General features: G+C 36.0%; 1 protein-coding gene across 2 annotated transcripts in view; it reads left to right on the plus strand.

Annotated features, from left to right (window-relative positions):
• Positions 1-9,556, plus strand: part of gak (cyclin G associated kinase) — a 38,250-nt gene extending 28,694 nt beyond the window's left edge. For both annotated transcript variants that reach the window (XM_026240450.1, XM_026240451.1), the window contains 9 exons: positions 1,167-1,331; positions 2,106-2,531; positions 3,320-3,454; positions 3,662-3,802; positions 4,565-4,651; positions 4,730-4,987; positions 6,246-6,394; positions 6,470-6,646; positions 7,691-9,556. In XM_026240450.1, the coding sequence (XP_026096235.1) occupies positions 1,167-1,331; positions 2,106-2,531; positions 3,320-3,454; positions 3,662-3,802; positions 4,565-4,651; positions 4,730-4,987; positions 6,246-6,394; positions 6,470-6,646; positions 7,691-7,792 (1,640 nt within the window). In that variant the 3' untranslated portion in view covers positions 7,793-9,556. The remainder of the gene's footprint in view (positions 1-1,166; positions 1,332-2,105; positions 2,532-3,319; positions 3,455-3,661; positions 3,803-4,564; positions 4,652-4,729; positions 4,988-6,245; positions 6,395-6,469; positions 6,647-7,690) is intronic.
• Positions 9,557-14,230: the final 4,674 nt, after the last annotated feature.

Below are 14,230 nucleotides of genomic sequence, written 5' to 3' on the forward strand. Positions count from 1 at the left end.
CACATTTTTGGCGGGGTTCTCTTGGTAAAATTAGCATTTTAGGGGCTAAATATCACGTTATTTGTATTGGGGTCGCTTCGACCCCGCGGACATGAAAAACAACCACAGACCTTGCAACACTGTTTGGCCTTTACTACACAGCCGTAGTTCACAGAAAATCCACACAAAATCAATTTCAAAATCAGAGGCGATTCTTTGTCGATTTTGAAAACGATTTTGTGATCGTTGTTGGTAGACTACGGCTCTGTGTAGTAAAGGCCACTCCACCTGAACCAGTGTTGCCAAGTCTGCGGTTGTTTTTCATGTCTGCAGGTCGAAGCGACCCCAATACAAGTAATGTGATATTAAGCCCCTAAAATGCGAGTTTTACCAAGGCAACCCTGCCAAAAAACGTGTATTTTAACCCTGGGACGCAATTTTTATCAGGGAACCTCCTGGAAACGTGATTGGGCTAGTTTTGGACTAGTTTTGAGAAGCAAGTGGGCAGGATTTGTTTTGAAAACCTGGCAACCCTGATCTGAACACACGTGCTGGAGATGTGCTTATAATCACAGGAGCGCCTTTACTGATGAGATACGCATGAAAATCGCATTTGATTTTTTTGAATTGTTTAATTAAGTAAAAGCGATTCATTATTTTGAGATTGCATAGGTTTGTTCTGCATGGACATATGTGACCCTGGATCACAAACTAGTCTTAAGTCGCTGGGGTATATTTTTAGCAATAACCAATAAAACATTGTATGTGTTAGAATTGTTGATTTTTATTTTATGCCCAAAATTTTTTTTGGTTTTAATTAAAGATGATGTTACATGAAGATATTTTATAAATTTCTTACCATAAATATATCACAACTCAATTTTTTATTAGTAATATGCATGGCTAAGAATTCATTTGGAACACCTTTAAAGGTGATTTTATCAATCTTTCGATTATTTTGGTCAAATATTGTCTGACCCTAATACATCAATGGAAAGCTTATTTATTTCATCTCAATTTCAAAAAATTTACACTTAAGACTTAGGTTTTGTGTCCAGGGTCACATATGGTATAAGTTTTATCTGTACAAGTTTCAAATACTACCCTGTCTTTCATAACTTCATTATGATACTACACATTTTCTATGAGTTTCAGCTGTTTTGTTCTTAATCTTTCTGGCTGATCAGGTAAACCAGAGCTTCCACGTCAGCCTGGTTCCACAGCCTGTTACAGCTCTGAACCGGCCCAGCCAGAGCGTTCACCTGAAGAGCCACACACCGACCCAGATTCCCCTTCTCCTCAAAGCACTGACACCAACGCCAACAACTTCTTCCAGACGCTTGACTGGGAAGGTATACAGCACATTTAGAACTTTTTTTTTTTTTTTATATGAATGACAGCAAAAAATTCATACACTCTTTGACAGTTTCCCTGCCAAGTGTAAGTTGGGTTGTTAACACATTAACAATCCTTAACACTGAGAAATACATACAGAAAAACAGTATTCATTAATATTTGTTAACATCAGTTATTGAAAGTGTATAGTACAACAGTCAATTGTTCGTTAAAAAAACAATGAATATTATAAACATTCAACTTTTTATTTAAAAATGTATAAGTGAATATTGAAATGAACATTAAAATAAATGCTTTAGAAACACTTTTCATTGTTTGTTGATGTTAACAAGTGCAGTTAATTAATATTAATGGGTTAGTTCACCCCAAAATGAAAATTGTGTTTTACTCCCCCTCAAAGCATATGACTTTATTCTTTCAGACCAATCCAATTGGAGTTATATCACAAATTATCCTTGCTCTTCCAAGCATTGGAATGGGAGTAGGTAGTCAAAAAATAGTAGTCAAATAAAGCATGTGGATCCATAATAAAATGTGCCTCACATGGCTCCGGGGGGTGAATCGATGCATTTTTGATGCCTTTAACAACCTTATTCTAAAAAAAGTGTTACCATAACTTGTCTCTACGAAAAGTTAAACACTTCATTTTTAATGTGCGATGTTAAAATGCAGAGCATCATCTTTTCGCCCAACCAAAGCACTTATTTCTTTATCTTTTATAATATTTCATGCACTTAAATTATCAGTCCTGCATTATTGTGTATTTACAGATGGCATTCGGCAGTTCGATTGTTCTGACAGCCAGTTGGAGGACCAGGATGATTTGAGTGGCTGCTCGGAGGAGGAATCAGTGTCTTACTCCGCCCCCATCGATGGGACTCTGTCACGTGACAATAGTGAACCACTCTTCGGGGCTGACTTCACAACCACACCACCTGACCCTCAGCCCGACACAGAGGACCTACTCGGCCTGAACTCTGACCCCAGTCCTCCAGCCTCCAACACTCAGCCAGGCATTGTTAATGAGACGGGTTTAAAAAGTGCTGTCAGTAACAGTGATTTACTGAACGACCTGTTCGCCCCTCCACCCGACGCTGTGCCTTCAGCTAATGCAGAGCACCTCATGGGAGAAAGTACAGGAGAAGATCTCTTCTTCTCCAACACATCCAGCCGACCGGCATCAACCACTAATAAAGGTAAGAGATTGTGTATGTGAATGCTTAAATGTACTGTTGAGTACCAATAAACTGGGAATGAAATGGTTGCAGGTTTGACACCTGGAAGGCATTATTTACCTTAAACTATGTATTTGACCCAATGTTAAAGTTGGACCATCTTTGTATAAACAATGTACGGCAGTTTGCTTTAAATAAAATGACAACAACACATGAATAAATATATATGTGTACTATATAGAAAAAATTAAAAAAGTCTAAAGACATTATTATTTTGGTTACAGAAGGACTGTTTAGGAACAATTAGTTTTAATGCTACAATTCATTTTCCTCTCAAATTGTATATATATCGTAACATTATTTATGCACAATATTTTTATTATGCTAATTTATATATATATATATATATATATATATATATATATATATATATATATAAAGCAACAGCTTACAACAATAAAAACAAAGTAACAATAAATAACTGAAGCAAAAAGGAGGTAATGATACAAATTAAAATAGAAAATACCGCTATTGGATTGTTCATTATTTTATTAAAGATATTAGTCACCAGAAAGAAGAATAATGAAAATACAGATACAAGATGCATCACAGTAATGAGGACAGACCAAATAATGCAAATATAATTTAAATAAATATCATGTTTTAGTTTTTCTTTGGAAATTTTTATGAAAATATCACCCGGACATGTTCTTTGACGTTTCCCCAGTGTTCTAATTAATTAATTGAATTGAATATTTTATGAATCTGTTTTCAGTCAGTCTAAATTGCACTGATTCTTCTTTCTGTAGACTTCTTTGACCCCTTCGGTGTGGGGTCAGCGTCTTCAGGCTCCGATCTGTTTGGTGACCTCCTGGGGTCAGACGGTGCGAGTAGTGGCTTCAAAGCTCCAGCTCCTGCATCCAACTCCAGCCTCTTCAACCTCAGTGAGTTCTGCTCCCATATACTTCAGTTCAAAACATTGGAATACTACAACATGTTATTCAGTATAGTTGTTTATTGTCTTAGTATTTAAAAAGACACACATTTTTTTCAGTTAGTTAATGTATTGTCAATTTATGTCATTATTATTATTTTAAAGATAAGAAAACATTAGTTTACCTCTGAAATATGTGTTTGAAATGTTTTGTCAGATAAGTTAGCAAGCGAGACTCCTAAGATGACATCGTCAGCGAGTCAGCCTGATCTGTTAGGAGGCTGGGAAAACTGGAGCACAGGAGGAACCAGCACGACTATTAATATGAGCACTGCTGCCAGCAAACCCACTATGAGCGGTAATCAATCACTCATTCAGATAACCACAACTTAAATCAGTCTAAACAGACACTTGCTTAAATTGGTAATACTTTATAATAAGGTCCATATATATATCCATATTATATATATATATTATATTAACTAGAAATTAAGGTGGCACTTTTTTTTGCAGATACTTCTTAAGTAATAATAGTAAATTATGCTATATAATAGTAAATAGCAACTTAATAGTCAAATGTAAATAGTGAATTAAAAGCATATAACTTGGGATGCACAATATCAAATGTGCCGATATGATAAACATATTTTGCAGATGCTGATACTGCTATACAGTATTGTTTCAAAACAACATATATATATATATATATATATATATATATATATATATATAGGAATTGGCCGAAAATGTACCACTGCATCTGTCAGGAAAAAAACGCAGTAATTTTTTTTGTTGTTGTTGTTGGTTTGTTTTTTTAAAGCTTTCAATGTACTCTCATTATAAAAAATTGTATTTTTTGTAAAAAAAAAAAAAAAAAAAATTGTTTCTATTTTAAAATTGATAGATTGAGGCTAAGATTAAAAGATCCTTTGTTTATTGTTAGTTCTTGTTAAGAAATGTTGTTCCCTAATGTTACCAACTGATACACAATTGTAAAATGCTAGTCAAACACTTCCTAAGTTTACTAGCAAATCAGATTTCAGTTTAATCATTAGAGTGCTCATAAACCAGTTGCGGCAGCCTTTAAAGCATTTAACCCATCGATTTTGTGTTTGTGCAGCCTCAGGAGTCTCATCTTTCTCCAAGGCCAAATCTCAAAGCTTTGACCCCTTCGCAGACCTGGGCAATCTGGCCTCAACACTACCTGGTATGTTTTACTGTGTAAAATCTGCTTTCTCATATATCGCACATATAGCAAAACACTCTAACCCTGATTTGTGTTTAGGTTCGTCCAGTGCTGCTTTCTCTGGCTCAGGTTTGAAAGCGGCGTCGTCTGCAGGAATCCCTAAGAACTCAGGTCAGCAGTGGCAGACTCCTCGGCCCTCCTCTGGCCCCAGTAAACCCTGGATGCCTCCAAACTCAGCGCCTAGACCGCAAACCCAGCCCTCCAAACCTGCTTCCCAACCGGCTAAACCAAACTACAATCCTACTTTCAGTGTGATTGGTGGACGAGAAGAGAGGGGGATCCGTGGGCCAGGCTTCGGTATGCTTTTACCAGTTTCAGAACGAATATGCATTAAAAAAGCAACTATCTATACATGTTCCAGTAAAGTAGTAAAAAACATTTAATATGATGTGAAAGGAGTCACTGCCTCCATTGCGCTATGATTGGCCTTTCACACTTTTCACCCCATAAATCCCATCTCTTGTTATCTAGCATCTAGCCTTATGACACCTGCAGTATTTTCGGAGCTTAGATGACTAATGATCCAAAAATAAGATCACTTCTAAAAACAAATCAAATATAGATGTAATCTTAAATTTGTTGCTATGTGCTTGTAGTTATTATTTTGGTTTCAGATATCTGATTGTCAGTATTAAAGCTTTAAAATAGTATATTTCTGATCAAGATTAAGTCAGCCTCTTATGGATGAAATAATGATCCTGGACTGTCTGGTGTATTTCTCATTCATTAAAGTTGTTCCAAACCTGTATGAGCTTCTGTTGAACACAAAAGGAGATAATATGAAGATTGTTGGTAACCAAAGAGTTGATGGTAGTATTATAACCCTAGTATTCACACAGTATTTTTCCATACTATGAAAGTCGATGGCTACCGTCAACCGTTTAGTTCACATGACCTATCCTGGGTTATGAAATGTTCATATTTTGGTTTTGGGAGTCCCCAACAACAGGTTGACATGCATGCAATGTCAAAAAACTTTCATTGTCTTATAATATGCATTTATGTATACCTCATTTGTTCAACAACTTCCAAATGATTTACTCAACGATTCATGTTTTTTTAACCCCTCCTATGTTTCACGCTAATCTGTGGGGATTGGTGTGATTGGGTTCAGAATGGCAAAAAATGAATTGGCATTTTCATTCAGCCCAAGTTGTCCCAGGTCTGTGCAACAAGTGAGCGGGTAATATGCTAATGTTTCATGTTGATGTCAACATGAAAGGGATTCGTTTTAAAACTGACTCGTTTCAATGATTCATAATCAACTCTTTCTTTTAAGAGACAATAACTTTATACACAGTGCACTCTCAGATGTTTTCATTCACTTAGAGCTGTGTTACACACTACATCCATAATAGGGGCACTTCAACAATACTCTGCTAAATATATTTTATGTTTAAGAGAAAAAACAAACTCATACAGGTTTGGATCAGTTTAAGAGGGGAGTGAATGGTGACAGAATTTTAATTTTTGGGTGAACTATCCCTTTAACACATCTCAGTCATAAATGTGTTTTAATTTGTGCTATATTGTTTTTTTATTTTGTGTCCTTTAGGTCCAAAGCCCAAGGTGAAACAGGATGACTTTGAGGATCTGTTATCAACACAGGGATTTGGCTCCAAACCTGACAAGAAGATGCCCAGAACTATTGCTGAGATGAGGAAGCAGGAGCTGTCTAAAGACATGGACCCTCTCAAACTTCAGGTACGACTGGTTAGCAGAACTTATGTGCATGTAAATGTGTTTTGGGCTGGATGATGATGAAGGTTCCTGTGCTAGATCTTAGATTGGATCGAGGGGAAGGAGAGGAACATCAGAGCGCTGCTCTCCACGCTGCACACGGTCCTGTGGGAGGGAGAGACCCGCTGGAGACCCGTCAACATGGCAGATCTGGTCACCCCTGACCAGGTGAAGAGGGTCTACAGGAAGGCTGTGCTTGTTGTGCACCCAGACAAGGTTTGAAAGATTTAGATTCACACATTTACAACTTGAATAAAGCGTTTTTGAACCAATAAATCAATATTTTCTAAAGTCAACATGGAAATTGACCCTTAAGTGTTGTTTTACAGTTTGTAATTGCACATTTTTTAAAAGAAATTATTATTTTTCTTAAAAGTGTAAAAACTTGGCCACTCAATTTTTTATTTATTTTTGCTGACAACTCAAGGCTATGCAGGTGGAAAAAAATCATTGTAATCAATAATGAAAGTGGGGGAAAAAAAGTGAAAGTGATTTAATACCACAGTCTAACGCAATCCAATCAATTTAAATAATGTTTATTGTATATATATATATATATGTACTTATTTGTGTAATTATGTTTATTATGTATTTATTTGTTCATTTTTGTTTCTATTAATTATTTGATGTTTAATATTTAATTATTTTTTAATTATTTGTTTTCTTTTCAGACTTGAGCATTTGGGGGGATGTTTTATTTAAGAAAATGTTTACTTTTTATATATATTTTATATATATATATATATATATATATATATATATATATATATATATATATATATATAGAGTGAACAATATATTAATTAATCAAAACTGTTTATTGCCAGTAATAATATTATGAATTAATATTAATCAAGTTTAATGAATGTATGGATACATTTATAAGTTTAGGTGTTTATGTTTATGTATTTGGTTATTTATGTTTTTATTGACATTAATTTGTACCTTTTTATTATTATTATTTTAATTATTTGTTTCTTTTCATTTCAAACATGAGAATTTTGGGGAGGTTTTTTTTCTTTTTTCAAACAAAATATGTGTATGTGGGGGGGGTGGGGGTTGTGGTTAAAAAAAAAAAAACTACTTCATAATTAATGAAAGTCTAAAAATCTATATAAAGATTCATCCATCCATATGTATGTATATGGATTATTAAGAAAATAAACCGAGTCATATCGGATTTAATTTTGAGTTTAATTTGGTGCTAAAGAATTCTGATATGGAGCTATAAAGTAATAACCTGTTTTTCTGGTCTTCCAGGCTACAGGTCAGCCGTACGAGCAGTACGCTAAAATGATCTTCATGGAGCTGAGCGATGCCTGGTCCGAGTTTGAGAACCAAGGAGCCAAAGCCCTGTTCTGAGCGTGCTCCGTGAGCGTCTGCCAGGAGCAGTAGCCCCATACAGACACACGGCTCTGAGAGAGTCTGACAGTGAGACAGATCAGTCAGAGACTTTCTGCTTGAGGAACAGTCTAACCTCTTCCTGAACTCTGGAGTGAAACCTGTGCCACTGGATCTCTCCTCCTTCAAAAGGGGAACATGCTAGCATCCTTTTGGCATTTGTAGATGATTAAAACCCAAGCGAGCACAAACCAACACCTGAGACTACAGTCTGTGTCTAGCACTTCAGAAGAGCTCCAAAACAGATGGTTTCTGGGATGAAGGCGAAACGATTATCACTGAACTTTTCCATGTCATTCTATGCATCACACTATTGTCTTCACTTTTTGTTTCTCAATCAGTGTGGCTTGTCACTTACTGATGTAAATGATCACTTGAATCGTGTGTGTGTGTGTGTGTGTGTGTGTGTTTGTGTGTGTGTGTGTGTGTTTGTGTGTGTGAGGCTCCATCACGTTCATATGAAGCTAAAGCAGGGGCTAAAGGTTTTTGTCTACTGTGCTCTATGACGTGAAGGCTTTTCATCCCTTTCACTTCAGTTTCCTCATGTTTTCACTGATCTCTAGTGTTAATTCTCCTCGTGGGAAGGTGTGTTTGTGTATATGTGGGCTCAGGGCTCAATTTCTGCAGTCCAAAGGGTATTTCAGTGACTGAAAACAAACTTAACATCAAGAAAAGGTGTTAGCTTTCCATATTTTTTTTTCCTCAAGGACCAATCAGAAATGTCTGTCTTATTTATTGTTCTGAAAGCTGTACATGGCTAATTGATAGATACAAAAAGGACTAAAAGAACAAATATATTGTTAACGATGGAAAAAAACGAGCTAAGCGTTTTGCAAAACTAAAATCATTCCAAAGCATCTGCTAATATGAATGTGCTTTTTAAGATAACTGCTGGAATGTACTTTTTTTTTTTTTGTACCATTACCCTATTTTCCACAGTATTTTATTTTGTATGTTTCCATAAACTCTTAATAATGACACTAGAAAGATTGCACCGGGACATCAGACCAAATTCAGTTTCCAATTGAAAGAGAAAAAAGTCTGATAAAACTTATGACAACGATGTGAGGGTGGAAATTTGTGCTGTTTTTATATATAGACCTATAGTTTGAAATATTTCATCAATTAAGGACTGGAAGAAAATGCTGACTGATAAAGACCTGGCGAGTCGAGTTCTGTAACCTGCTGTATATCTGCGATTATTGATGTATGATGCTTGGAAACAAAACCAAATCCTTCATCTGTGTTACTGAGCAAACACATTTCCAGTTAAAGGGGCTGAGTGGCTGGTTCAGTGTTTTGAGAGATTTTGGAAACGTTTTGGCTTATTCACCCTCCACCAAAATCATAAGTGATCATAAATGTTTCAAACTGCCATTTGTGTTCAAAATCTAAATTGGTTGCATAATTAGTGAATATGTTGAATGTGTTCTGATTGAAATGAATGACTTCATTTAGTCTATAAATAAATGTCCTTATTCTGTGAATATATATTTAGCTTCTCCAAGAAATGAACAATGCTGCCGCATTTTGGTGGAGCCTGAATCTCTTTTAATAAGACACATTTTCAATTTTTTGCCCACTCAGCTTTCCTTTGAAGAGCTTCTCACCAGTTGTCCCCTGCAGTGGAGAACAAAATCAAAACACCAAGGTCTTAAAACATATTTTTGTCATATTTTCTTTTGTCAAATTTTGACCAATAAACCATAATCATGGTTTGGGTTTAGACTGTCTTTTTTGTTTTGGCTCACAATATTTTCTCTCTCTCACTCTTTTATTATTCATTAGAAAAAAAAAATGAATAAGCAAAATTAATGTAAGAGAATTCTGACATAATAACGAAGCAAAATTCCTTCATTATTACGCCAGAATGAGAGTCATATCAGCCTAGAAAATCGCAACTTTTGATTTTCCGTCAGTCTTAGTACACGATGTAACTACTGTAAAGTCAAATTTTAAATTAGGAAGAATATAGAAACTCTTTGGTCATTTTGAGCGAGATGGTAACGGTCTAATAAGATTCAATGCTAAGCTGAAAGTGCTGCCGCCAGACCCGGAAATCGGCTGAATGAATTAAAAAACGGTACGTTAAAACTCAACTGTTTAACTCGAGAGTTGGACAATGAGCCTAGTTAAAAAACAAAGCGAAGTGTTCCTTAGAGTAAAGAACATGTTCCATTAAGATATATTGTAAATTCCCTACCGTAAATATATCATAACTTATTTTTTGATTAGTAATATGCATAGCTAAGAACTTAATTTGGATTTACCGACTTTAAAGGCGATTTTCTCAATATTTAGAATTTTTTGGCACCCTCGGATTCCAGATATTCAAATAGTTGTACCAAATACTGAGCTATCCCAACAAACCATTAATCAACTGAAAGCTTATTTATTCGGCTTTCATGTGATGTAGAAATCCCAAATAAAATAAAAATGGACCCTTACCCACTGGTTTTGTGGTTCAGGGTCACTTATGTTTTTGCAGTATTCAGTACTTTGACCAGCACGCAAATTTTAAGTAGATTAGTTCAATCGTTTGCCATATATTGTAAAAGTGTTCACTTCAGCAAGCGAGTGCATAATCGTGGTCTCAGTTTCACGCAGCTTCGCACATCAGTCAGAATGCGCAGATCTGTGACGTCATCATTGACCACAACACTCTTATTATGAAACTAGAGACTTTTCCGAAGCGTTAAAGACTTTATGTTAAATACAACATAATTTAGCTTTAATCTTAGCCTTTTACAAAATACTAACGCGACGTTACAGTTTAAAAAGTAAACCGGATTTTAACTAAACTTGTGTGAATGAATTACCCGTTCTAACTGCTGCACTAAAATGAACTACAATTCGCTTTAGGACCATCAACCACGCAGCAAATCTCTCGATCACCAAACCTTCTCTAATCATCTCGGGTTTTAACCGATCATATAAGGAAAATTGACAGGATCACAGGAAGAGCTCGCTAGCTTGTTGATGGTCCACTGCGGCGATGTGTGAAGTCAGCTACTGAATCACGTAGTACGCCTTTAAAATAAAAGTCCCGTTGCAGTGATTTACAACGGCCGCTGGGGACAGCCACGCGTTGACGCTACGACGACTACGAAATACATTTTTAATATGCAAAATATTTAAGTTTTATTTATAAACTAAATTCCATTCAAATGTATTAGTGCTTTCCACAATATAGATCATTCCAAAAAAGTAAACAAGGCAAGGGTGACATCAACAAGGAAGACTTCTTGTGATTAAGAATGACTGTAGTTTATTACTGTAAGATAAGAGTCCATCTGAAGTTGTTGGATGTGGTGATGAGGCACATCCATGATCTACAGTGATTGTGCATGTGCATTGGCTGGTCTAGCCTTGATAATTAGCTTTTTTTACCGGGATTTGAGCAAAATAAACAACATTGCTGAGACATTTGTTGTCAGATTTCATTGGTGATTTCAAATATTACATTTATTCGTAATAGTTTTAAAGAATTCAATGTTTCCCCATTCATAGAGATGGGAGCTGCACTTACATGCCCAAGGGGTGTTTTACAGAGTGAAATGACTTGCACTAAAGGGACTTTGGTTAATAACAGAACAGCTACTGGACCTCAGGATGGACATCCCATTGTGTGGGTGGAGAGACATAATGTTCAGTGCAAAAAAGGGTTTTCCAAAAGCTTCATCACTCTTTTTTGCTTTTCCTCTTTAATCTAAAACAGCAACGCATTATGAAGAATTTGCACATTTTAAAGAAGACGTAGAGGACTACAGTCAGGATAGTGATGAGAAAAGTGAACACGTCCAGACAGTGGTACTGGTACCAGGTAAGGTTGTGGGCCTCGACACGCAGGTGTTTAGTGCCTTTATTGCGCATGACAAACTCAATCCAGAACACAGCCTCATCTAAAGGCGTTACTGGTCTGTCATCATGAATCCTGGACAAACGCATAGCGTTCTCCTTATACCTGAAGAGATGAAGACACATACTGTTATATGTCAGTGTATGCTGTGCAGTGCAATTGAGAACAAAGAGCAATCAAGATATGTAGACTAAAGTCCAGAGTCCTGTTAAGCACTGACACCACCGTAAATCTGATATGAGTGACATACGAGGAGTTATTAATGATTGTATTGAGTCCATCCACTAGGTCTTGTGGCTCCGTGGTTTTGATGTTGTCCATAACAACAGCAACACCCTTGGCTTCATATGAACTAAATTATCAGACTGGTCACCAAACAAGGGGATCCTGACCATTGGAACTCCATGATATATGGCCTCATATAAGCTGTTAGTGCCCTAGCATCCATGATGAATGCTCTGGTTTTAGAGTGACCTGATTAGGAGGTAATGGATAATTAAACAAGGAAACATTGTGACAGTTATATATATATAAAAAAAAGTAAAAAATAAAATAGAAAATGTAATAACTATATATAATCATAAATGACAAAACAGACCCAATAAATCATTCTGAGGGATCCACTTATAGATTCTGGTGTTTTCACCAAGAGTATCTGGCTTCTCTCCGCCGTATCGCCATAAAACCTGCAACAAAAACAAAACCCATCCCCTGAGCTCTACACAAACTCCTCCATGTCCTACTTGGGAAAAAAAATTCACAATCCATTGTTGTGAAAAGGTGACTACACATAGGATTCTGCAAACATCTGAAATATGTACCTGCAGGTACAATTCACTGAAGCTTCCAGGTAAAATAGTGTCGCTAAAAGCAGATGGTACATGTGGGTTAACTACTGAATCTCCAGTGACATGATAAAATAATTCATATTTTAACTCGGTTTTGAATTTAAGGTTGTAATTAGCATTGAATGTCAATCTCAAATGACTGTGTACCGCAAAATAGCGTCAAGATATGTTTTTATATTCACAACTTTCTAATACCTTTCTTTTCCACGTGGTGTTTACGCAAAAAACAACATTCAACAAGCCAGCATCTGATTCTAGAAAAATTTCAAAAATTAGTCGTGCTCTTTAGTTATCTCAAGAGCACGACTAATGTAGTTCCACTCTTGAGCAAATTACTCAGCAGGCATCCAAGTTTTTAAAGATTTTACCCCTCTACATATACTCTCAAGTATAATTATTAACCAGTGCAAAGTCATGGTTCATGGATATCATATATCAATAAAATATTCAGATTAAGTATTGCAGACCAAAAATGCACGTATAGCAGCTATTCTTGTTTCGTGATTAGAGCATATTATGTATATATATCTGTATCTTTCAGCATATTTTATTCACAGTAACTCTCTTTAAGTTTCTCATTATAGTTTCTAAATAATTCGCACATAGACCATATGCGCAAGAGCCAATTAAGTATGCTTTACCCTTTTCACCTTATATGACGTTACATGTCCACCTTGAATGAGAGTTTGCAGGTTTGTTTCGTAATTTCAACTGGCAGATCAGAAGAAGCGTACAGATTCTGCCAGTAATCATTTAATCACTTCAGATTCTCTTTATTTAAAGTCTTGATGCTTATGGTACATTTTATCGTTTTCTGGAGCTGATAGCATTACAGGGTTCATATGATCCAATTTCAAATTTTCCTTTCTCTTTGGAGTCTTACAAGCTGTTTGTGTATAGATGAGATCCCTAAAGTTGCAAAGACTAAAGTCTCAAACCCAAACAGATGTTCTTTTTAAAAGTTAAGACTCGTCCACACCCCCCTAAAATGCCTCAAGTACGCCCCCACTTCTACCTCACTGTGTGGGGAAATTAGCATTACACCGCCAAAATGTTCATGCAAAGAAAGAAAAAATGACTTTTATTCTCGCTGTAGTATTGTTGCTGCCACCACGTTGTTGAGACCCTGCGTTTAGTTGCGAAAGCTAAACTACATTGTTTTGCCTTTCAAAAGAGGACACAACTAGAAATCAGAGGTGTTTAAGTTGTATTTACAACACTGTTCCAGAACAGTTCAAACCAAATATTAATTTATGGAGGACTGTTTCCTGATCTTAGGAGAAAAGACTACAATGCTGGCTGTTCTGACTCACAGTCTGTAAGTCGGTTTTCATATTTAAAGAATTTTCCACTGATGATTTAGATGTGAGTTCTGAACAGTGTAGAGTAGTGCTTGTTGTTTGTCGTTTCTCTGATCACAAAAGCAGAAATGGTTTTATGTTTACATGGCGCAATGCAACACATAAAAAAGGCTGTATAAATCATAATAACCATAATATATATCATTATAACCACAATTTTGTCCCCACTGAATGCAGCATATACCTTGTTTATAATGGGTTTTATTGTTTTTGCCTCGTTGCACCGGGATACGCCATCACAGTGTGTTAAGGGGTGTAACATTTCAATCACATGCTTAAGGCATTCGGCCAATCACAACACACTTTGCTTTGCTTTTCAGAACGATGAGCT

The sequence above is a fragment of the Carassius auratus genome, linkage group LG30F, assembly GCF_003368295.1.
Source record: "Carassius auratus strain Wakin linkage group LG30F, ASM336829v1, whole genome shotgun sequence".
In the NCBI taxonomy this organism is placed as follows: Eukaryota; Metazoa; Chordata; class Actinopteri; order Cypriniformes; family Cyprinidae; genus Carassius; species Carassius auratus.